The 26,937-nt window shown below is 34.6% G+C and overlaps 1 protein-coding gene across 1 annotated transcript; it reads left to right on the forward strand.

The window, feature by feature from the left end:
• Nucleotides 1–24,980, forward strand: LOC113516742 (probable 3',5'-cyclic phosphodiesterase pde-5). The gene is made up of 15 exons (XM_052895463.1): nucleotides 1–441; nucleotides 10,690–10,798; nucleotides 11,972–12,100; nucleotides 12,706–12,750; nucleotides 13,254–13,381; nucleotides 14,566–14,640; nucleotides 15,304–15,465; nucleotides 16,912–17,085; nucleotides 17,775–17,995; nucleotides 18,678–18,962; nucleotides 19,387–19,951; nucleotides 20,754–20,912; nucleotides 21,443–21,621; nucleotides 23,597–23,789; nucleotides 24,558–24,980. Exons 1-15 carry the CDS (start codon nucleotides 175–177, stop codon nucleotides 24,978–24,980), a joined length of 3,114 nt encoding a protein of 1,037 aa, XP_052751423.1. The 5' UTR covers nucleotides 1–174.
• Nucleotides 24,981–26,937: the final 1,957 nt, after the last annotated feature.

Here is a 26,937-nt window from a genome sequence, read left to right on the forward strand (position 1 = left end):
GCGGGAGAAAAACTTTTTTCGTCCATAATAATGTAGTTGTTTATGATAAACAAATCTTTATAACTAAACTAATATTATACACAGAAAAGGTTGTTTTTTTTATTTATTTTTTTTATAGACCAACTGGAAATCTAATTAAACGATTTAAAAAAAAGTTGCTCCTTGTTGAAAGCTATGTTATCACAGAGTAATAGAGCCGGAATTTTATTTGCAAAAACCCGCGCAATACTGAGACGATTCGCTGCTGCGTTATATATTTATATTGTACAGATGTTTATATTACTTTCGGAGGCGTTCATTGATGGTTTTCCTATAAGTTGCCAACATCGTAGTACATCGCTACGTCAAGAAGGGACGGTCGAAGGACCGTTGTCGACAGCGCTTCGCGGCGGTTGCACGCGTCGAGGCAGAGTCGAGATGGCCGAATCGGATAAAATTAAGGTACTTTTTTTTAATGAATGTTAATCGAATAATACTTTACAGTATAGGTTTATAATGTTTTTTTTTATGATCAAAATGGAATAATATAGCCACATATAGGCATAGGTATACGCTAACGGGGTACCAGTGAGTGATGACAGGTGAAGATGAAGACAGGTCAGTTGGCTCAACGTGAGGAATTCATTTGGAATTGACCAGGATGTTTTCCAAGGAGAACCCCTTGGAGGTCAACCTGTGTGTGTGTATATTACTAACAATGGGGACACTAGTCCCCATTACCAACAATCCCTTCCCCCTGATTTAGTAATATACAAATGGGACAGTGTGACGTGGACTTCACGTGGTATTGCGATGTATTAATTAAAAAAAAAACTGCTTTTGTATATTGTAACTTTTAACTTTGAATTTCTGTGTTTCAAAACACATTTTTCAATGTAGGTTTAACGTTAATTGTCATCCTAGGACTAGGCAATAGTTTCTGTCACTCATTGTTTATGACTTATTAATCAGAGTAGTTTATATTTATTAAAATAAACCTAATCTACATATTACAAAGGTATATTTTTAATAATGAAATCATTAGTTCCCTTTACCAATAATACAGCTAAAAAAAATAACATATCACGTACGCAATTGACAGAGACTCTTAATACTAGAAAGGGATAAACTATTACATACTATCATGACACATGTACAACAAAAATAAAGTTTTTTTTAATAATATACAAATGTTTTTGTGTGTTTATAATTATCAATTAAGCATCTTGTCGAAATAATAAAAAAAAAAAACTACATTCAGTTGTTGTAATGTTTTCAAAAAAAGAACGACAAATATGATAACGTGCTACTCAAATTTTAAGCCATAGAAAGAGAATGTTAAGTAGGTTCGCAGGTGTTATTCTAGATCTATGAATATATTTTATTTGGAAACAATTTATTAATGTTACATACGTTGTCTACGGTTACATCATGTAATGACATGTCCATTAGATGAAATTGAGTATTAAGCGTGTGAAAATAAGAATTATTTTTAATCGAAGTGATCAATTCTTATTTCAAAAGTTTAAGACTATTTTGAATACAATTAAAAATATGCTTAAAAAAAAGTATTAATAAATAGAAAATAATACTAATTTCACTTGAAATTTATTATAAATTGATAGTTCTTAATTTTAAATTAATTATATTTAAAAATATATCTTCATATTATCAATTTAAATTATGATATTTATTTATTGGATTTTTTTGTTTATTAAATCAACTAAAAACTAACTTTTACCTGCGACTTGGTCCACGTGGTTCGTATCTTTACTGATCGGGACAAAAAATAACCTGTAACCTTCTTCAACCCATATGTATAGAAAATTTCATAGTAATTAGTCGTAACCGTCGCCTATAGATATGAGCGGTACCATGAACATAACAGAGTGTACTGTTTCGCCCATGATACCCATGCGTTGCCACTCCTGAGGACTCAGGTGTTATTCCTCTGTACCCAGTAAATTCACGCCATATCCCACCCTTCAAACCGAAACACAGCCATGCAAACACAACTGCTTCACGGTTGAAACACGAATGGAATTCCAATTGGTTGACCACCTCCTTTATTCACTAGATCTGGCGCCTAGCTATTTTTATCTGTTCCCCAAATTGAAAGAATACTTAAGGGAAAACAGGTACGAGGACGATAACGAGGTGATGGATGCCGTGGAAAGCTTTTTGCAGGACCAAGACAAAACTTTTTTTGAAAGGGATTGAAGCATTGGAAAAGCGCTGGACTCGGTGTGTAGAGAGACTCGGAGACGATGTAGAAAAATAAATTATTAAGGTTTCAATAGTATAGAATAGAATAGAAAATCATTTATTCAAATAAACTTACATTGAAGCACTTTTGAATAGTCATTACATTTTTTTTAATCTACCGCTCGTTCGGAAAGCTGTCTCATAGTCGTTATATTCTATCTCATTCTCACTACTTTTTGATCCCTCCCCATATATGTCATATCATCTGATATTCTACACGACATTGTTAATTTAATTTTTAGAGGATGCCATGTTGAATGTAACGTGACGTTACATAGCATATAATCAGCTGACGACCAGAACGCTTATACCAAAACCACTTTTGTCGAATTATGATAAGTAGTTTAAAAGTTATTAAGGAAGAGATTAACATACATACATACCTGTCAAAATCATAAACCTCGTTTTCGCCTTGCTCTTGATTTTCTTTCGCTTAATTTTCTGCATCCCCTGGATGTCGCAGTGGGTGTCCACAGTGATTCTTTAATAGCATTGATCTTGATCTTTATTTCAGCTCATTCCACATCCTCCCAACGTTGTCTTCTTCTGCTAGAACCATACGTCGCCAAGTTTGTTTGGTGCGGCCACATATTTGTTTCCTTTGAAAGATTCAATCAAGCGTCTTTCCTTCTATACTTATTTTTGAGTTTCTGCGTATTTACGAGCTACTTTTATTGTAAAATACACTTTAAGTTCACGGTGAAAAATATTACTAATGTACTCTTTTTATTCTGAGTACTTTATTTTGGAAACGTACAATTTTCATATGGTTATGTTCAGTACATCCCCATAATTGTACACCATAAGTCCAAATTGTTATAAAGACTTGATTATATAACATTACTTTATCATGTCCTGACAATTTAAAATTCTTTGCAAGTAACCAATATATGTTTTTGTATCAAAGATTTAATTCATCGCGTTTCTTTTTGATATGTACCAGCAAAGCTTTGCGTCAAATGTCATGTCCAAGTTCTGGCTGTAATTTCATAAGGTATAACAAGACTCTTTAAGTACAGTAATAATCTTGTTTATTGTTGGTAAAATTTATGCGAGATGATTTTATCTCATTTAATTTAATGCCCCAATTTTTAGTTTAATTTTTAAAACAATTTAAAGCAGTTTGTAATTCGTTTACTGCTTTCTTGTAAGTGTAGTTTACTAACATGTTATGCGATTTCTATCATTTAAAATTCGTTTAAGTCTTTATTAAAAAAAGTTTTTGTAGATATGTATGTTTTTTTTTTATATTTTTTTGTTGTAGTTATGTAAAGTTAGAGATTTAAGTATTGTTCCTTTTTCGGGACACATTTTGGTGGGCATTATATATGTACGTGATATAATCACAGAATAACTCTTGGTTTTTATGCTCACAGTTACAGCTTGGGTACCTTTTTGATATTTTCAAACTGAAGGACATCTTTTATAATATCGGCATTTCCTCCTATAATTTCAGCAATATTGTTAGGATGTAATGCAATTTAATATTCTTTTAATTCGATGAAAACATTGCTTAGTGAAATGTGTTTCGGATACTAGACTTACATTAGTTCTTTACATCTGGGGCTACTTGTAGTTCATTTCGAATCTGTTTATCTCAGTATTTTTAGTACTGAATTCTAGTTTCTCAGCCTATTATCGAAATATATCACGATGTTAAAAATTTTATTTATCTTTTATTTGATGGTAGTATCATATTGATGTGAAGCCGGCTGACTACCTTTGGTTACCTGGACATATGACATATTTTTACTGCTATTATTGCTTTCGTTATTTGTACTGTTTTTTATTGCTTGAGATTCAATTGCCTCATTTACTACTATTTTTGTTGTTTTTGAATTATTTTTCATTGGGCTAGGTACCTTAGTTACTTGGGCATATGACATATTTTTTAATAGATGGCAGTTGTTATTTTCGTTATTGTTTTTTACTGTTTTAAAATCAATTGCCTTATTTACTACTATTTTCTGTGTTTTTGAATCACTTTTCATTGGTCTGGGTACTTTAGTTACTTGGGCATATGACACATTTTTTAATAGGTGGCAGTTGTTATTTTCTTTATCGTTTTTTGCTTGATTTACTACCATTTCTGGCACTTTTGAATCCTTTTTAATTAGGCTGGGTACCTTAGTTACCTGGGCATATGTCATATTTTTTAATACGCGGCAGTCGCTATTGCTTTTATTGTATTTTACTATTTGAGAGTCAATTGTTTCATTTACTACTTCTGGTGCTTTTGAATCATTTTTCATTGAGCTAGTTACCTTGGTTACCTGGGCATATGTCATGTTTTTTACTGTGTGAGGGCCAATTGCCTTATATTCTACTGTTTTTGGTATTTCTGAATCATTTTTCATTAGGTTATGTATCTCTTTGACTACTATACAATTCTTGTAAGAAGCAGGATGTGCTTCTCCACAGTTTACACACTGTGGTTTCGCTTCTGCTGGTATTTTACATTTTTTAGTCCAATGATTTCCTGCACATATTTTACACCGAGGTTCATTAGAACAATTTTTATTTGTGTGGCCATATGCTTGACATATAAAACATTGCGGAATCTGTTTTAAAGCTTTGATAGGATATATTTCAACTCTGCAACCAAGAATGTATTTTATGTCAAATATTTTATGTATGTCTTCATCGTTTTGAAACGATAGAAGAAACGTGTTTGTCGATTCCTTGTGTTTCCAAGTTAATTTCCTGACCGCATCCTGTATTTTGTAACCCTTAGATGACAGATATTCTATTATTTTAGCAGGTTCACACGAGGAAGGCAAATGTTTTGCTATAACTGTAACTGGCTTACCTCGATTATTTTCATAAGAGTACCACAGATGATTATTTTTTTCCAATAATGCTGTGATACCTCTATATGAATTTTCATCATTGGCGATTATTTTAATGTTTCGTTCACTCATTATTTTGGCGCGAAATGAGTCTTTTAATTGATTTTCTGTTAAAAAGTCATAAAAGTCCTGGTAATTTTTTATATTTGCTACTATGATAGGTGGTGGCAAGGGAAGTTTTTTATTATAATTTTTTTCTTCAGTCGATGCTTCCAACGTCGTCTTTTTTCTGCCCTGATACTCTTCCGACTCTGTCTTTTTTGCTAGCTCTTCTTCATTTATATTATTTGTGGCCTGACGAGGAACCGTTTCTATGCCGCTCACGTCTTTATTATTTAATATATCGATTGTTTTGACGGTATCAAGTTGTATTTTCAAATTTTCAATTTGACTTTTTAAATCATTTACTAAAATTTCTAAGGATTCTCTATGGGCTTTTTCCTCTTTATAATAATCATATAATAGACGTTCTGTTTTCGTTTCAATATTAAAAGTGTTTTGCGAAGTCATTTTTTTTTGTAAGGTCTTGACAATAACACTGAATATATTTTGCGTAATGTTATTATGTAAGTGATCGCGACGATCACGGTCGGCTCAGCGCGTTAACTAATTTGGTATGTCTTTTACCTAAGTACGAACTGGAGCACAAGAGCGACACGACCATATGATTTGAAATCGAATTGACACTGAACCTGACATGTAACAGATAATTGTATTTATACATTCCCATTAAATCCATAGGGAATATTAAACATATAGGGGAACGCAGATACAATTAAAAGTTGAAAATTGGCTGTCCTCTCCCTTCCTACTGGAGTAGGTTAAATTATCGTCTCAAATCAACAACACCCAAGCGATCGGTCAATTAAAACTTGGTTTAAGTTAACTGGACAGGAAAATTGTCGAACTGCAGTTATATTTGATTGGTTTATATCTAATAATAATAAGTGAGAATGTAATCATAACTTTCTGATCCGGAAATCGTTGTTGTGCCCCCTAGCGCCATCTTCTGGCTCTATTTCTAATTAACAGGATAAAAACGATCCTATCTGTCAAGCTGGAACAAACAATGCACATCTGAAAAATTGATATGCTTGAATTGACAGCTAAGAACTGTTTGCGTTTGCGTGAAAAAGTTTATTAAATTTTTCCCTTCATGAGAACCTTTCTTAACTTTAACGAGATTTGAATAGCCGATTTAATTTAATCGTTTTCGAGTTTTGCGCTCAACAATACATTTAGTGATTCTTTTTAAATTTTTTTTTATACAACTTAGAATGGCAAACAAGCTGACGGTCCATTTGATGGAAAGTGGTAACCGTCGCCTATAGACATGAACAGTACCATGGACATAACAGAGTACACTGTTTCGCCCATGATACCTCCCATGCGTTGTCATTCCTGAGGACACAGGTGTTATTCCTCTGTACCCTGTAAATTTACCTGCCATATCCCACCCTTCAAACTGAAATGCAGCAATGCGAACACAACAGCTTCGCGGTAGAAACACGAATGGGACAGAGGTACCCAAGCAATCGACTTTATTATATAGATTATACGATATTTAGTTAAATTAATATATTTTATAAAATATGAACTGAACCCATATTTTTAATCGATGACGAGGTTCTCATTTCAGCTGTATTTTTTTTTATATTCATTATCTCGTAACTCTGTCAATTATGAACATATTTGGATTTTTTTATCTGAAAGGATGTACTTACAGATTGGTCTTATACATATTTTTTAAAAATCAATTCGGTAATTTAGTTTTTTAAATCAACTACTAAATAATTTGAAACAACATAAAAAATAAAATTTTAAAACTAAACCAAAACTAAAACTAAGTATATTCTTACAGATAAAAAATAATTTTCCAAATCGGTTCATAAATAACAGAGTTACGAGGTAATAAATGTGAAAATAAAAAAAAAAAACAAACGAATTAAAGAAAATCTCTCATTTTGGAGTCGGTTGATAACATCGCGTGACAAATATTGGTAATGAAGAATGGCCATACAACTTTATTTGCCTTCAACAAAGGTTTTAAGCGATTAAAATATTAATTCAGTGTAATGTATTAGGGGGACCGCGAGTTCAGGGTGATGTCAATAAATATTTGTACAAACTGTCGAATTGATTGCCCCACTACACTAGTCGCTTAATGACCGCAATATTCGTCATCTCTTAACAATATAAAACTAAGTCGCTGTCGACGTCTGTCTGTTTCACCGATTATTTTTTCTAAATCGCCAATTACATTCTGATACGAGTTGTTATTTAGATATTTAGATATATTTAGTAGATTTCAGAAAATTCAAATGTATTTAATTTCAGAGAACAAGATCCATTTTGTTAATAGTAGATTTAAAATTACGTGGTTATAATTTATTAAATCATACACCTAAAGAAAGACGTTCGGTCAGGGCGACAATAACCGGGGCATAGTTATTTTAGAGGGAGACTTTGTACAAAATTCGATTGTTTGGGTACCTTTGTCCCATTCGTGTTTCAACCGTGAAGCAGTTGTGTTTGCATGGCTGTGTTTCGATTTGAAGGGTGGGATATGGCGTGAATTTACTGGGTACAGAGGAATAACAACTGAGTCCTCAGGAATGGCAACGCATGGGGGTATCATGGGCGAAATAGTATACTCTGTTATGTCCATGGTACTGCTCATGTTTATAGGCGACGGTTAGCACTTTCCATCAGGTGGACCGTCAGCTTGTTTGCCATTGTAAGATGTATAAAAAAAAATGTGTTTTAGTCATCGTCCCAACGGGATGCCCTATCACAGATGCATGGACTCAACTATTATCTTAAGAATAGCGTTGTCACTCCCTCACACTCTTTTCACTATTGACGCTACTTTCTTACGAGTGATGGCATGGAAACCATCAATCCGTGCTTGTGCCAACATTTCTGAAGCACTACAAGAGCTTGGAAGTCCCAACATAATCTTAAAAATATTATTGTACATATCACGTAGAGCATACAGCGTTTTTTCAGAAGGACCGCGTGAAGGTGAACTTGATAGGGTAGATTGTTAGCAATGGGACTGGTTGTTCGTATTACTAACAATCCCCTTTCCCCCACTAAACGCAGTTTGTATATTGATGTAAGTGAGTAAGCATTTAACGTAAAAACGCTTGCATCCTCCTGATAAGATTTAAATAACCTATTATGTTAAACATGGGCCAACTTATCTCCAAATCGGCTGTATTGTTATTTTTTCCAAACTCGTCAATTGTCAAATAGTTCCACTACACTTATAGTCATCTTTCATCATCGATTAATGTAGTGACATTAATCGATAACAGATGGCGCAAAAAGTATTTATGATGTTTAATGTAATTTTGTCGAGGGCTTTTTTGTTATTGGGTAAACACGAATGAAGTCGCGGGATTAATGAGTTTTCGTTATAATCAATTTATACCCTGTCCTCTCTATTTGGAAGGGTTCACTTTTAGGGGTCCGTGTGCAAACTTAGAAATAATTAATCCTTTACAACCAATGGTAGAATCTGCAATACTCAATCGATTGGGTCGCACCCTTAAATTATAAAAGTGGGGTGTCTCCAAACAAATTCTTCCCTAGCAATTAAATTGTATTCAATAAAAAAACGCCTTCAATTGTGGAAAAACTAGTTATTTTGATTCAGAAATTAAATTATAATTCGATTTTGATACATTTTCTATAGAACTAGTCTATAAGATAAAAAAAATTCAATTCGATTTACAAATATTCACAGAGTTAGCAAGTAATAAACTTACATACATACATATTTGTCACACCTGTCTCCCATTAGGGTAGGCATAAGCAATGGAACGCCAAATGCTTCGGTTCAAAAGAAAAAAAATACAATCAAATTTTTTATGGGTGAAAATGGCATGGCCCTGCTTTCGCTATCGGTATACACTGACGGAGTACCAGTGAGAGGTTATAGGTGAGGATGAAAAGGCAGATCAGTTAGCCCATTGTGACGAATTCAATGGGTACCTCTGTTCCATTCGTGTTTCTACCGTCAAGCAGTTGTGTTTGCACAACTGTGTTTGGATTGAAAAGATGGGACATGGCACTGAAATTACAGGGTACAGAAGAATAACACTTTAGTCCTCAGGAATGGCAACGCATGGGGAGTATCATGGGTGAAACAGTACACTCTGTTATGTCCATGGTACCGCTCATATCTGTAGGTGACGGTTACCACTTTCCATTAGGTGGACCGTCAGCTTGTTTGCCATTCTAAGTTATATAAACAAGAAGGTATATTTTTTAAATAGTTTTTTTTTTAATATATCATTTCTGTCAATGCAAAAACTTTTGCAATTTGCCAACCAAAATGTACGTATGTATGTATGTTCAAAAGTACAAGTAATAAAGTAATCATCGAATTACTGAATCGTAATGAAGTTCCCTTTTAAAAGGCCGGCAGCACACCTGCAATGCCGTAGGTATTGTGGGTGACCATGGGCGGCGGTAGTCACTTACCATCAGGTGAGCCGCATGCTCGTTTGCCCCCTGTGTTGTAAAAAAAAAAATTCAATATGAATTGTCGACTGTGTTCACCGTTGATAAACACCTATACCGAAAACAAGTAAACAATCTCGTTTTTACAATAATCGACCGAAATATTATAGGAGGGCCGAAGCCCATTTACACTTGCGGGGCTTTGAGGTAATTTCAAACGACCACAAATAAACTTTCATGTGAAAATTATGACGTCAATACAATAAAAGAAAAATTGAAAACTGATAAAGCGTATCGAATCATTATAATAAGATCGTAGCCCATAGAAAGGCCGAATACAGTTGTGAATATTTCCTTGTAATTGTTGCCTAGCAACCCCGTCGTTTCAGAGACGATTCTTGTTTACTTGAAAAAATGTACCTTCAGATTGATTGCTGTAAATGATTTATTCATGGGCGAAACAGTATACTCTGTTATGTCCATGGTACTGCTCATGTCTATAGGCGACGGTTACCACTTTCCATCAGGTGGGCCGTCAGCTTGTTTGCTATTCTAGGTTGTATAAAAAAATTAAAAAAAAATCAACATCGGTTCAATGGGGGGCAAGGGATTGTTAGTAATGGAGACTGAGAATCCCATTGCTAGCAATATACCGAACCAGGTCGATCTCCTCGCGGTTCCCCCTGGAAACTATCATGGTTAATTCCTGATGAATTCGTCATGATGGGCTAACTGGCCTGTTTTCATTCTCATCTATCACCCTTCACTGGTGTCCCGCCAGCGTATCCCGTTAGCGCAGGCGGGGTTACCATACCATTTTCACCCATCAAAAAAAAACATCGATTCAGTAGTTTAGGTTTTAAACAAAAATAATTGTTTTTTTTTAACTTATGAAAGCATCATATGTTTTTGTTGTATAATAAACTTGTCGTTTCATTTTTTTTTATACAACTTAGAATGGCAAACAAACTGACGGTCCACCATGGTGCAGAATGACTAGCAAAATCAGTCAAAAGTACTTTTGACTAAAAATTGTCGGTTATTATTACTTTTGACTGCAAATTTGCGGTTATTTTTATAAATAAAAAAACTAAATAAATAAATAAAACTGCATTTTGTGTTACAGTTAACTTCGCGGTTCCCGCGCGGAATGCAGTCCGCTGGCCGGACACCGGAGACTCGATCTCCAAGACTCCTACCATCGATCTTGAATGGAGAAGCAGCTCTATCTTCAGGTTAGATGACAGCTTAAAATTAATATTAATAATCTATGCTTCAAATTTTTTTTTGGTCAAAACATGATTAATTCTGGTGCTCGAATTATAACTGACTTCTAAAAGAAGAAGATGCTCGATTAGTTTTTTTTTGATGGGTGAAAATGGTATAGTACCCCGCCTGCGCTAACGGGATACGCTGGCAGAGCATCAGTAAAGGGTGATAGATGAGAATGAAAACAGGCCAGTTAGCCCATCATGATGAATTCATCAGGAATTAACCATGATAGTTTTCAGGGGGAACTGCGAGGACGTCGACCTGATTGGGTATATTGTTAGCAATGGGATTCTTAGTCTTCATTACTAACAATCCCTTTCCCCCCTCTCAATTACGTTGTATTTTGTTTTTATGTTTGTTACCTCCGTATATTTTAAACTGGTTTGGAAAACTCTTTTTTTTTTTTGATAGGATATACTTACAAATTAGATAGATAGATAGATACTCTTTATTGTTTCCTCCAAAAGATTACAATAGTAAACTTATTATAAATATAAACAATTACAAGAAATAATCACAATGAGAGAACAATGGGCGACCTTATCGCTAAGAGCGATCTCTTCCAGGCAACCTTTGGATGGAGAGGAGTAATTATAAACAATTTGATGGGAGGCACGATGAAAAATTTTGTTAGTTCTAAATATGGGAGATTAGTTCCTTTCTATAGAAATTTTATCAAAACCGCTACAGTAGTTTGGTTTTTTTAATTAAAATATTTGGTTTCTCCACAAATGAAGTCGGTTTTTTTGTTAAATCTTAAATTATGAATTTTTTATACCAATTTGTGATTCATAAATGCGAAATTTTGCGAAAAAAAGTGACATAAACAAATATGAAAATCCATTGGTAAGAGTCGACACTCTGGTCTTCTCTCGCGGGCTTGCAGTGCGTTCAGCACTCACCCTTGCAGCCAATTGCAAATACAGATCGAAAAAAGAAACAAATATCATATATTCTTCTATACTAGCGATCCGACCCGGCGTCGCGCGAGTAGACAGAATTTTCGAAAAACAATATCAAACATCAATCATCATTGTTAATTCAGATGTGGTGAAAAATATGTGACATAATTATTTACTTATAACGCATATTTATTTTTAAAACTGGAAGTAAATCTTGAAATATCAATTTTACAGGTATCCGTTCTCCTGTTGATCCTTTGAGGGCGTCTACAGAGAGGTTCTGGTCTCGGTACCATCGCGGCTGCATGGCCAGAAGCTCTGCGTTCATGGACTGGTCCGCTGTGAGGAGTCAAGAGAAGAAAGGTACTTGATAATTTGTTTGTTTGTTTGTTTGTTTTGTTACTAAACATATCATATTTTCAACTGATTTAAAAAAGAGAGGAGTTTTCAATTCGGTTGCATTATTTTTATTTGTTATGTTTGTTACATCATAACTCCTTTAGTTCTAAACCGATTTGGATAATTCTTTTTTATCTAAAAGGATATACTTGCAGATTAGTTTAATAGAAATTTCATCAAAATCAGTCCAGTAGTTTAACTTTTAAACCAAAATAACTGGGTTTGTTACAATTGGCACAAATGGCAACGCATGGGGGGTATCATGGGTGAAATATACTATATATATATATAAATAGAATACTCTGGTATGTCCATGGTACTGCTCATGTCTATAGGCGACGGTTACCACTTTCCATCAGGTGGGCCGTCAGCTAGTTTGCCATTTTAAGTTGCATAAAAAATAGATTGTTTGTCTTATTTTTTGACGCGTCAATGGCATCATTGTTATGAAATTTGACATTTTACGCCATTTATCAGGTTTTTGTGGGACACATTCTTTAATTATTTTTTTTCTTATTACTTTTGGGCATAAACTGTATACAATTTGATATATACTTGTTTTGTTTCAGGCAAGAATAATATTCCTCCAAAAGTTCGAAATGATCATTACAAAGGCAAGTATTTGTTAATAATTATACGTAAAGCATAGTATACGAATTCAGAGGAAAATAGTAACTTGTTATAAATATACATACATGTTTTGCCTAAATAATGGCATGAAAAATGTACGTGTAAAAATGTCAGTAAAACATCGATATTTTTCATTATTATTAATTCTTTTTTCAATTTTTTTTATACAACTTAGAATGGCAAACAAGCTGACGGTCCACCTGATGTAAAGTGGTAACCGTCGCCTATAGACACGAGCAGTACCATGGACATTACAGAGTATACTGTTTCGCCCAAGATACCCCCCATGCGTTGCCATTCCTGAGGACTCAGGTGTCATTCCTCTGTACCCAGTAAATTCACGCCATATCCCACCCTTCAAACCGAAACACAGCCATGCAAACACAACTACTTCACGGTTGAAACGCGAATGGGACAGAGGTACCCAAGCAATCGACTTTTGTACAAAGTCTCCCTCTGGTAATTATTATGGTTAATCTGTGTTCAGATGAGGAAGAGATTATAATAACGAATTATCTAAATCGCCACAAACGATTCCTGGAGAGTTACGTCGCCGAGTGCGTGCCTGCCGAGGATATTGAGAATTGGTTACATCATAAATTGAAATCACCTAGCGTAAGTATGTTTTACACATTAATAATTTATAATACTCTATATATATATATAATAAAACTGTAGAGGTCGAATGTCTGTACGTAATAAAAAAAAAACCGCTAAAAACCGAGTCAGAAGGATTTTAGAAGTGAAATAGAAATCATTCAGATTTTTTCAAATTTTTTGTTTCTACACAGAGTTTGTCTGTTTGTACGGGCTAATCTCCGAAACTGTTGTACCGATTAAAATGAAATTTTGCATCGTAGTAGCTCACATTCCTAGTCAACATTTTAGATACTTTTCATCGCGGAAAATTAAAAAGTTCCCGTGGAATAGTTAAAAAACTATAGTAACTTATACAGCTTAATACACACCCTACTTAAGTAAAGTCATTTTGACCTTAGGCAAAGAGTGAGAACGACACGTCATTTGTTAGTTTTGGTCCAGTATTCCCAGACATAATAAATAGATAAGTACATACATCGATACATACTAAACATGAATAAAAAATACCGGACAAAGTCGCGGGCATCAGTTAATTTATAATACGAGTCGAATTACAATACACACATATCAATTAAGAGCTTTCCTAACTGGAATTCAATGGAACGTTACGTGACAATGATAAAAGGTCGTGGACCGTCAAACAGAGACCACATCCAGGCAATCGGAGTGTCGACGATCTCCCACAAGTGACGATCTCAAAGGTGTCGCAGGGTGTCGCTGGTTACAAGTGGCGTAGGATCTTTGTAACGAAATACCAGAGAGATCGTGGTTTACGTACCCGTAATCGGCGAGAGTGTATGAAAAGATTGATGATGGTGGAAGAAGCGAAAGAGATTTGTTTGAATCGAATCATTTGGCGTTCCATTGTTTTTGCCTACCCTAATGGGAGACAGGCGTGACAGATATGTATGTATGTATGTATCGTGGTTTAGCAATGTACAAAGGATAAGGTGTAACGTTGATCTCGTATCCAAGAACTGGCGCCATCTGGTGTCAAAAATATAATTCTAAAGTGACTTATCGAATGCCAATGTTTTATATGATAATTTGGGGCGCGAGATGAAATTCGATTTTGGAACCGCAAGCTGGACTTAAAGTTATAAATTCTTGCCAATAAAGGATTCGTACTGTTATTACATTAGTGTTTCAGTTAATAAAAGTAGGTATACAGCTTATTAATATTTTCTAATATTTTTCAGATCATTTCATTAGAAAGCAGGCAAAAGCCTAAACACAAGTATAAGTTGGTGAACTCAAGAAAGCAGATTTTTGCGGTAAGAATTTGTAATTTTCAGTTGCTTGGAATTTTCTTTTTTTATACAACTTAGAATGGCAAACAAGCTGACGGCTCACCTGACGGAAAGTGGTAACCGTCGCCTATAGACACGAGCAGTACCATGGACATAACAGAGTATACTGTTTCGCCCTTGATACCCCCCATGCGTTGCCATTCCTGAGGACTCAGGTGTTATTCCTTCGTACCCAGTAAATTCACGCCATATTCCATCCTTCAAACCGAAACACAGCCATGCAAACACAATTGCTTCGACTTAAGCAATCGACTTTTGTACAAAGTCTCCCTCTGGTAAATGATACACAAACAGATCACATCTGATGGCAAATTTATACTATAGACAGTTGCCTGCGAATGCGGAAGGAGGGAAGGGGATTGTAAGTAATGTAAACTACCAGTAGCATTGCTATCAATGTACTGAGTTAGGTCGACCTCCACGTGGCCCCCTCTGGAAACTATCGTGCTGAATTCCAAGTTTATACATCACGATGGGCTAACTGACCTTGCATTTTCATCCTCACCTATCATCTCTCACTAGTGCCCCGCCAGTGTATACCGATAGCGCAGGTGGGGTTACCATTCTATTATCATCTATTAAAAAAATATCCTGGTACTCTTATAGAATGTGTCCCTCTGATTTCAGGAGTTGCGCCATATTCTACAGAACGATCTCTCGGAACAGGATCTACTTGTGGAGTTGGCAACAAAGATTGCCAACGTAATTGGAGTCGACACTTACCGTATTTTTAAACTATCACCCGATCATCCAGAAGTCGTGCAGTATTTTGTATTTGACTACACCAAGGTAAGTCTAAATTATGCTTTTGGCAGTCTGCAGGTTCGATATTTGTTAGTCAATACTCTGATAATTGTTAGTAAGTCCTTACTAATTAACCATCGATGCAAAAAGGTATTATAAGTTTGACCTGTCTGTGTATCTGTGTATCTGTTTGTGGCGCCGTATCTCCTAACAATGGACCGATTATGATGCGGTTTTTTATATGAAAGTTTTCGAGGTCTAGATAATTCTTAGCTACAACTTATATAGGACAGGCATTTCGGGAGTTACTTTAAATTTTTAATTTAATTTATCCTTACTAATATTATAAATGTAAAAATTTGTTTGTTTGTCATCTTATAACATCTTAACGACTTAACCAATCTCGGAATTTTGTATACAAGCACTATATATTATTCTCTATATAATATAAGTACTTTATTCTCAATTTCGTGTATAATATAGTATATGTCATATATGTGTAAGTATATTTGTTATTCATATATATTTATTCGTTTATATATGTAATTTTAGTATGTATGTATATCAATAATTAATAGTACCGCATTCGAGTATTCTGACTCCTTCCTATGGTTGACTGGGAGAGAATGCTTGTAGCATTAAGTCCGCCATGTATACATATATGTACTAATGAATAAATAAATAAATAAAATAAATAAATATATGGAATAGAGAAGGATACAGGCTTCTTTTTATCCCTGTTAGTGAATATATCTCTGCCACGCTGGACAGATTTAAAAGTTTAGTACATAAATAGAGTTCGTGACCTGGCCGTGTGGTCCCAGCATAGAATGAGCAATCCCTTTCTTTCCCGTGGGTACCGTAAGAGGCGACTAAGGGAGGGCGAGGAATGGGCAGCAGCGTCCCTCTTAAACATCTCTTAAGCCTGACTGCGGTTGCCAATCCGCCTGCCAAGCGTGACAACTACTGGCAGAACTCCCCAAGGGGGAGGCTTATGTTCAGTAGTAGACGATTATATATATATATACATATATATATATATATATATATATATATATATATATATATATATATATATATATATATATATATATAACAATTACGATTGTTTTGATAGATATATGTCGCGCCTGTCTCCCATTAGGGTAGGCAGAAACAATGGAACGCCAAATGCTTCGATTCAAACAAACCTCTTTCGCTTCCTCCAATCGTGGCAAAACCAGGAAATTAATTTTAAAAACTAAACTACTGGACTGATTCGCATAAAATTTCTACTTGACCATTTTGAAAGTATATCCTGATTGATAAATAAAGAATTTTCCAAATCGGTTTCCAAATGATACAGTCATTTTAAAGAGAAAGTGCTACAGTAACTGATTACCATCGTATGCTTGTTTGCCACCTCAGTGGTATAAAAAAAAAACACAAAAAATGCAACTTGATTCTGAACTCTTTTTTCTTAGTCGGCTGATAAACATTTGTTAATTTCAGTTCAGCGCAGCCCAGAGGCCGTACATCACTCTGACTCGAGCAATGACAGATGTATCCCTGATTTTGGAAATAGCTAAGAATGGCAACGTCGTACGTCTGTCCGGCTTGGACAAACCAGACGTCCATATGCAGAATCCAGATTCTTTTTTCAAAATGTCGAAATTGAAGAATATGGTAAATATTTCTGCATAGTAATAAAACAAAATGGCGCTTACCTCCGTCTGTACGATCAGATTTTTTTAAGTTACGCAACGAATTTTAATGCGGTTTTCATCAGTAGATAGATTGATTGAATAGAAAGGTTTATATTTATTGTTTAATATTGTTTTTATTATATATTGATAATTGTTCAAGATTTTGGAAGAAATCAAGTCGACTGAGAGCATTCAACGAAAATGTTCTTATTTTTTTTTTAATATTACAAAATACTATATAATTGAACTATTTCTCTTCATTAGGAATGCAAGAACGTCAACGATGTCATATGTCTATATTATATGGATAGATTTCTTAAAAACTTTTTAATCTTTAAAGAAATTTATACTTAAATATTATGGAACACTCGTACTATCGTATCGTATACTTACTCCACAAAACAAAACGTCAATGGTAACATAACAAATTGTTTTGATTCAAAAATTGAACTAATAAAGTGATTTAAAAAAAGAAATTTTTAAAATCAGTTTAGAATTGACAGAGTTATGACTGTGAGAAACAAACATAAAAAAAAAATATGAAAAGGAATTGAAAATTAAAGTCGGTTGAAAAAGAAGATAACTTTTTTTTGTAATCAGTCATACAGAATTCCTAATGAGTATTAAGTTAATTCAAGCTGTAGTCACTTCTTTTTTTTTTCTTTTAAGAAAAATGCCAATCATGTCATGTATCAACCGATTCTGACGTCTACTGGTGAAACGGGATACCTAATCGAATTTTGGAGAGTGGACGACTCATTTTCGGATGTCGAAGAAGAATTGTGCACGTGTTTTCTTATGTGGGGGAGCTTATCCATACACTACTGTGGGCTGTACCAAGAGAAGAAAAGAGAAAGAAACATGTCCGACTTCCTATTGGACGTAGTGAGGTTACTCAAGTTCATTAGTAGATTTTACTACATATAAAAAACAAATTGAATTTAATTCAATTGAGACACAATTAATATTTACAAATGCTTAATCTTTCTATTCTTATTTTAAAACGAATAAAATGCTCATGTATACAATATTAGAATTTTATGAAGACTCAATATATTTGAATTTAGAATGCATCATCATACGTCAACAAGTAAATGCTAGGCAAGAGCATTTTGATTCGAAAAGTAAAACAGTTATAGATTGTCTACCTTAACAAAGCATGTCTCTTTAACTTTTTTCTTCAATGTATTTGATCATATACAAATGTGGTGCTCTTATTTGTTTTTGTAAGGAAACGTCTTCAGTAGCAAACCGACAATAATCCGAGACAGTTGATCTTAATAATTCTTAATTGTTTGGATATTGGAAAGGCATGCCATGTTATCATAGATAATTTAAACGTCAACACTATCAAAATTAATAAATAATCAACACCAGAACAAACTCTGTCGATTACTAAAATAATTACAAATACGGATTCAGAATTAGTGAATATTGCTCGATATATACACAAAGAAAATAGAGGCGAATTCAGAAACTCGTCTTTGAAAATTCTTACATAACATAATAAACATTATCACTGAGATTTTGTTTAGTACACTTTGTAATAATAATAATTATGATCACTTTTAGGGCAATATTTGAAGAGATGGTATCGTTGGATCAGTTAATAAAAAGAATCTTGGAATTTGCCCAAAAACTTGTAAACGCTGATCGTGCTTCATTGTTCCTGGTGGATTATAGGAACTTTGAACTAGTGTCTACTGTTTTCGATCTCAAATATGAACCAGGTCAAGACAGGGACATGGAGAAAAAGGAGATAAGGATGCCCATCAATAGAGGTATCGCTGGCCACGTGGCATTATCAGGGGAGACAATGAATATACCTGATGCGTACTTGGATAATAGATTTAATAGGTAAGTCTTAGTTTTGATAGAAAATGGTAACCGATGTGAACAGTAAACAGTAAATTGATATCCATATTGGGTTTGTTATCAGAATGCACGGTAACACAAAGAGTAACCCTCGGGCATTGCTTTTCCAATCTGTGATTTATAAAGATCCAAGTTATAAAGCTTATTATGGTCAATGTAATGTGAATTGTATTACTGTTGCTGTGCCTAAATGAATAAATAAATAAATATGTCTCCATATCATGTACTGTATATGTAGATTTGAGCTTTCAAACTGAAGCATAGGCATACAAGCACATTACAGCTTCTTGGTGGCAGAAATATTGGTAATGTTAATAACCCAAGACGACTTTTGTGCAAAGTCTCTCTTTGATCTTCTTTTATACCCTAACGTGTTTTATGGCCAATAAGTTCAAATATTTTTCAGAGAAGTAGACGAAGCAACCGGATACAGAACTGTCAGTATCCTATGTATGCCAATCAAAGTTGAAGGCAAAGTGATTGGAGTCGTCCAAATGGTCAACAAACGGAACGACGACACTTTCGGGCACGACGATGAAGTGGCCTTTGAGATTTTCTCAACATTCTTTGGATTGGCTCTTCACCACGCTCGGCTGTACGACAGAATAATGAGGAAGGAACAGAAGTACAGAGTTGCTTTGGAGGTACTCAGTTACCACAGCACGTGCAGGGAGAATGAGGTCCAGGCGTTACTCAATGATGAAGAGCCTCACTATACAAAATTGAATGACTTCTCCCTAGACCCATACAAATTAAATGAATTTGAAAAATGTAAATCAGTTCTTACGATGTTCGACGATCTGTTCGATATATCCAAGTTTGATATTGTGACCGTAACAAGATTTATCTTGACTGTGAAAAAGAATTATAGGACAGTACCTTATCATAATTTCGACCACGGTTGGGCAGTTGCTCACTCTATGTATGTCATTTTAAAGAATGATATCCGGAGACGTTTTGATTACAAAATGGTAAGTGAAATTCGTGAAATGTTTAGTTAAATGTTTAATTGAAATTTTGAGATTTAAAGATTTGCATATAAGAACTATATTCGAGTACTTAATGAAATTAAATTCATTATTTGCAAAGTGTAGTCTAAAAATAAAATTGTAAAATTAATATTATCTATGTTGATATTTTACTTACTAATGCTGCAGATTATGAATATGTAGGTTAGTAAAGTAGTTCCAATTTCTATTTAGTAAAGCAAAAAGGACTAAGTGAATTTAAATTTAATTTGTTACTTTGTAACAAATTTATGACAGCATCGTTGCGGGATTTAGATTTCAGGACAATATTAAAACTGTATTTATATGTTAAATTTCTATGTGGAAATTGAATTGAATTTTATATTTTGGTTAAACTAACAATACTTATTAATTTATTTAAATAATTTTATTGACCAACATAAAATAAGGTACAAAAGGCGGACTTAATCCTAGTAGCATTGTCTACCTAACATAATCTTTGAGATGAACAAAAAATCACGAACGCTCTATTATTGGAATAAGTAAAGAAAATAACAACTAATAATGAATGCCTATACAGAAGGAATGATACATACATACATAAAAGAATATGTATAACTAAATTTGCGTATGCAATAAACAACTTATGTAAATACTAATCTACAAAAGAAATATAATTAACAATAATTCAAGTACTACAGTTTAAACCAATGTAACAAACAGATCATTTCTTTTTCAGAAAATATTTTTTCCTTGTCTTTTTTTTTTTAATTAAATCTAACACATCACAATTTTTCGTGTACAGAGGTTAGCTCTATTCGTGGCTTGCCTTTGCCATGATTTGGATCACCGTGGCTATACAAATAAGTATATGAGCGAGACCGCATCGCCATTAGCCGCTATGTACACAACGTCTACACTTGAACACCATCACTTCAACATCACTGTCAATATTCTGCAGCAGGTCGCTTATTTTTTTATGATACTTGATTAACAAATACGTTGAGGGCTTGCCTGATGAAAAGTAGTAATCATCGCTTACAGGGATAAACAGCATCATGGATATCTAAGAGGCACTGTGATGGCCATAATATCTGTATCATATTACCAGAGGGAGATTTTGTACAAAAGTCGATTGCTTGGGTACCTCTGTCCCACCCGTGTTTCTACCGTGAAGCAGTCGTGTTTGCATGGCTGTGTTTCGGTTTGAAGGGGGGGGGGGGATATGGTGTGAATTTACAGGGTACAGAGGAATAACACCTGAGTCCTCTGAGGAATGGCAACGCATGGGGGGTATCATGGGCGAAACAGTATACATAAACAGTAACATATTTTGCCGTTTTCATGTCCTAAATGATAGAAAATGCAATTTAGATTTTTTAAAACAGATCTTTGAATATTTATTTCTAATTTAAAGTAAATTAATTAAGTTATATTCTTTTCTAACAATGCATCACTGTTGTCATCTAATATGTTTTTTTTTTACATGTATAGGAAGGCCACAACATTTTCTCTCACTTCTCGAGCGAGGAGTACAAAGTGATTTTGGGCTACATACGACAAGCAATCTTGGCGACCGATCTGGCTGCCTTCTTCCCAAACCTGGAGAAGATGAAGGAGCTCTACAAAGAGAGTGCTGGTGTTCGGTTCAACTGGAATATACCTAGTCACCGGTGAATATTATTTTTTAAACAATCATTTGAATAACTTTTTTTTGCTTATCATTTTATACTAGTATGGTAGCAGCAAGTAGTTAATAGAATTTTAAAAGGCCAGCAACGAACTAGCTATATCCCTTGTGTTGTAAATGTTTATGGGCTATGATAGGCACTTCCCCATCAAGGGGAACGTCCTTTGTTTTTTTACAAAAAAACAAACGGCCCGTTCCATTCGAAACAGTTACCGTAGCCTGTTTTTAATGATTGATAATGGAATGGTAACCCCGCCTGCGCTATCGGTATACACCGGCGAAGCATCAGTGAGGGACGATGTATGCAGGTCAATTAGCCCATCGTGATGAATACACCTGGAATTCAGCACGATGGTTTGTAAGGGAGATCACGTCCACCAGGTCGACCTGACAGGGCATATTGCTATAAATAGGAATGGCTTTTTTATGGATGATAATGGAATGGTAATCCCACCCGTGCTATCGGTATATACCGGCGGGGTACCAGTAAGTGATAGGTGAGGACGAAGCAGATCAGTTAGCCCATCGTGACGAATTCAAAAACGATGATTGATGTTCACGATGGTTTCCAGGGGGAACCACGTGGAGGTCGACCTAACAGGGCATATTGCTAGCAATGGGGCTCTCGATTCATTGCTAACAATCCCTTTCCCCCCAATGGGATTGGTAGTTCGCATTATTAAAATTTAAATATCATTATAATTTAACTGCGGTCACCAACACGCCTTCCAAGCATGGCAACTATTGGCAACCTCCTTCCCTCTTTATAAGAGAAGTCTTTTTTTTTTATACAACTTAGAATGGCAAACAAGCTGACGGCCCACCTGATGGAAAGTGGTAACCGTCGCCTATAGACATGAGTAGTACCATGGACATAACAGAGTATACTGTTTCGCATATGATACCCCCCCATGCGTTGCCATTCCTGAGGACTCAGGTGTCATTCCTCTGTACCCAGTAAATTCACGCTATATCCCACCCTTCAAACCGAAACACAGCCATGCAAACACAACTCCTTCACGGTTGAAACGCGAATGGAACAGAGGTACCCAAGCAATCGACTTTTGTAAAAAGTCTCCCTCTGAAGTATATGTACAACAGCGGACAGTTAATACCTGATGTTGCAATAATAATAATAAATAATTCTTTTTGTTTTCTTCCTTTATTCCTTTCTTTTCTCTCTCATTTAATTTTAATAAGCCATGATTAAAAAATTTAAACGCCTGTTGTAATAATAGTGCGTTTTGTTATATGTAAAATATTTGCTATAGCCAATTTATTAAGTAAGTAAGTTGATACTGAATTAGAAGTGGGTAGTTAATTTAGATAACGTAGAATTTGTGATAACAGATAACAGTGGCCAGTGTTTAATCTCATTGATCAATATTCCAAATGATCCTCTTCTAATTATGTCACTAGTGGTTGCCCTACTACTAATAATCCCCCCCCCTCCTCAAGTAATGTGTTAAAATAATAAAGCCATCTGTGTACCAAATTTCATTCGAATAAGTTCAGCCGTTTACGCTTAATCGAGTAACAGACATATTTAAAAAAATTCACATTAACATTTTTAGTAAGAGCTATTGAGATTTTCGCAAAAGAACCAAAGCCACAAAGTGAGTGAAAGTGAAGGATAAGCAAGCTGAAGTGGCAATGGGCTGGTTATATAGCTCGAAGAATCGACAACCTATTGAGAAGAAAGATTATTGAGTGGCGACCCCGTACGGACAAACGCAGTGTAGGATGAACCCCTAATAGATGGAGTGACGACTTTAAATGCTTTGCAGGGGAGTCAGTGGACGCAGGTGGCTCAGGACCGTTCATTATGGCAGTCTATGGAGGAGGCCTATGTCCAGCAGTGGACGGATAATGGCTGAAATGATGGTGATGGCCTCTAGTAAGTTTAAGAATGATTATGATCATCACAATTTATGTTTTCGTTCACTTTTCCTCCACAGAGATCTTGCGTTGGCAATATCAATGACTGCCTCAGATTTATCAGCTTCAGCCAAACCTTGGGAGGTCCAAATCAAGACCGTGAAGGTTATCTTTGAGGAGTTCTACGACCAAGGTGACAAAGAGCTAGCTGCTGGAAGAATACCTATTGCCATGATGGACAGAAATAAACCCGAGGAGCAGCCGTCTAGCCAGGTATATTTATTAAAAAAAATTGATTGCTGTATCTTGGTTAATACCTCACTATTTTGTTTATGTACCTCCGTGGTGCAATGATGAGCTTTACTCAAATGAGGTCCCGGGTTTGATTCTAGGTTGGGTCAATTTAGGAAATATTTTCATAGTTGATTCAGGTTTATTTAGATTCATAATAATAGAAAATATAATTGATGATGGAACGTAATAAAACTTAAGATACTATAATACTAAAGAAAAGTTTGTTTAAACGCGCTAATCTCTGAAGCTACCAGTCGAATAAGAAACATCTGTATTACATTTAATACCTGATTTGTTGAATAAGGTATTCAACATCACGGGCGAAGTTGCGAGATGTAACTAAAATACCAGAGGGAGACTTTGTACAAAAGTCGATTGCTTGGGTACCTCTGTCCCATTCGTGTTTCAACCGTGAAGCAGTTGTGTTTGCATGGCTGTGTTTCGGTTTGAAGAGTGGGATATGGCGTGAATTTACTGGGTACAGAGGAATAACACCTGAGTCCTCAGGAATGGCAGCGCATGGGGGGTATCATGGGCGAAACAGTATAATCTGTTATGTCCATGGTACTGCTCATGTCTATAGGCGACGGTTACCACTTTCCATCAGGTGGGCCGTCAGCTTGTTTGCCTTCTAAGTTGTATAAAAAAAAAAAAAAAATAAAAAAAAAAAAAAAAACATTATAAAACATGAAATTTACCTACATCCGTTATTCTTTACTGTTCAATCTATATTTTCTACATTCACAGGTCGGTTTCCTACGCCAAATTTGTATTCCATGCTACACAATGCTCTATAAGATACTACCGAACACGAAACCGATGTACCTAATGGCAATGAGGAACCTAATTAAATGGAAAGTACGAGCTGATAGAATTGAAAGACAATTAGAGTATGGAGCAAATAGAAAAAAGGACTTATCTAACGATGAATCGTATACGGAAGATAATAATGCAGAGCAAACAGATGACGCCAAAGACGACACCGAAAATGATGTCAATGATATAACTGAGGACAGTAAACCATATGACACGTGGCAGGAACATGATCCGCCATCTTGGGATGAAGAAGACAGTATAGTTGATGAGAATGTAATGAATACTGGTCTTTTGAAATATATAACAGATACAACGGACGAAGAGGCATCGTCAATGGAAAGACAAAATCATTGAAGAAGTATTAAATTATTTATTAGTCTCGTAATATCTTGTAATATCGTATATTGCTGTGTGATCCCGGCATAGTTATAGGCCACCCCTTCCTCCCGTTGTTGTCGTAAGAACCGACTAAGGAAAGGCGAGGGATGGCCAGCAGCGTCCCTCTTAAAACATCTCTAAAGTCTGATTGCGGTTGCCAATCCGCCTGCCAAGCGTGGCAACTACTAGCAAAACCCACCAAGGGGGAGGCTTATATTCAGCAGTGGACGGTTAAAGGCTGATATGAGGATGATGATGATGGTGATCGTAATATCTTAATTATTTATGACGGTTATATTATTTTGCTAATCTTACTAATTTAGTTAAAGTGTAACTTAACAATGTATGTACATGCGTGGTATTTACTAAAAAAAAAAAAATATTTTATGGGTCTTAATAAGAGCAACAGAAATCAAAGTTTTTAGAATTTTTTTCAGTCTTTCCATCTATATATTTGTTCTGGCATCAAGCAAAAGCAACTGCACAAAATTGGATACGGTTTCGAATGTTGTGTTCTTACTTAACAACTAATGTATGATTATACATGCCATCTAGAAGTGGTACATATATTTTATTGATTAATCTGTGATTTCTATTTTTTAAGACTACGCGTACGAAATCAAGGGCAAAAACTTAAAATTTTTTCATTAAAATTTAAGTAAAATTATATGTAAAACAGTCCATAGATTGTTCATAACAAACTATATTAAAATTGGTTCATTAGAATTTAAGTCTAATTATATGTAACAGACCACAGATTTTATATACTAAGCTAAATTAAAATTAGTTCATTAGAACTTGAGTAAAATTGCATGTAACAGCCGGTAGATTTTGCATACCAAACTAGATTAAAATTTGTTCATTAAAATTTAAGTAAAATTACATATGTACATGTAACAGACCACAGATTGTTAATAAATTAATGTTTGTGATCCTTCTTACAAAATATAAAAATATACAATATATATATATATATATATATACCTAAACATAATAAAAAAGTCTTTGTGCTCTAATCACTAGTTTAAGTTTTTACAAAAAGTTCGCTTCGACTAAATTACATGTAAACATAGGTATTTAAAATATATGTGTAAAGTAAATTAAAGTATAAATTTATTGATACTGTCCTGCATCTACATTCTGGAATTTGTAATTTTTATGAACATTGAAACTCACAAATCATTTAACTTTTTTTTTTGAATAAAGATATTTTTTTTAAATTTATTAGGAAAAGCTAGTAATATTCACAAGCAGAATCTCAGATTTAAAAATAAATTGGCAAATGTAACCTCAAATATGACCATATGTAGAAATAGTACAAATAGTATTTTTTTTTTAATTTATATAGACTGTAAGTAATGTAACATATACCGTGTGGTCCCGGCATAGAATGGACCAACCCTTCCTTTTTCGTGGGCGTCGTAAGAGGCGATTAAGGGAGCAACATCCTTCTTAAATTATCACCAAAATTTAACTGCATTTGCCATTTCGCATAGCAACCGTGGTATGTACTGGCACAACGCCCTATATATAAATAATAAATAATAATAAAAAAATAATATAGTTATATTTTTATAGTCTTTTAATAATAGATGGTTTATTTAATTAACTATTAATCAACCAATCAGTGTCCACCTCTAGTGATGTCCCATATACACTAGTGATGTGATCTTACAACAAATACTTTGCTATGTTATATCAACTTACGCTCTTATTTGTGTAACTTCAGTTAATGTGTATGTTTGTTTATGTAATAACTTGATGTTATAAAACGTATAATAAAATAAATAAATAATTAAAGATTTAGAATTTACAAATGACAAACAATTTAAGACGTCGCCACACCCAACATGGCATCGTGTAAGGAACTGGATTTATACCTGTATAAAAACATTGCATTCTGTGAATGCAATAAATAAATAAAAATATTAAA

This window comes from Galleria mellonella, unplaced genomic scaffold (genome assembly GCF_026898425.1).
Source record: "Galleria mellonella isolate WM207_F2 unplaced genomic scaffold, CSIRO_AGI_GalMel_v1 utg28, whole genome shotgun sequence".
Taxonomy (NCBI): domain Eukaryota; kingdom Metazoa; phylum Arthropoda; class Insecta; order Lepidoptera; family Pyralidae; genus Galleria; species Galleria mellonella.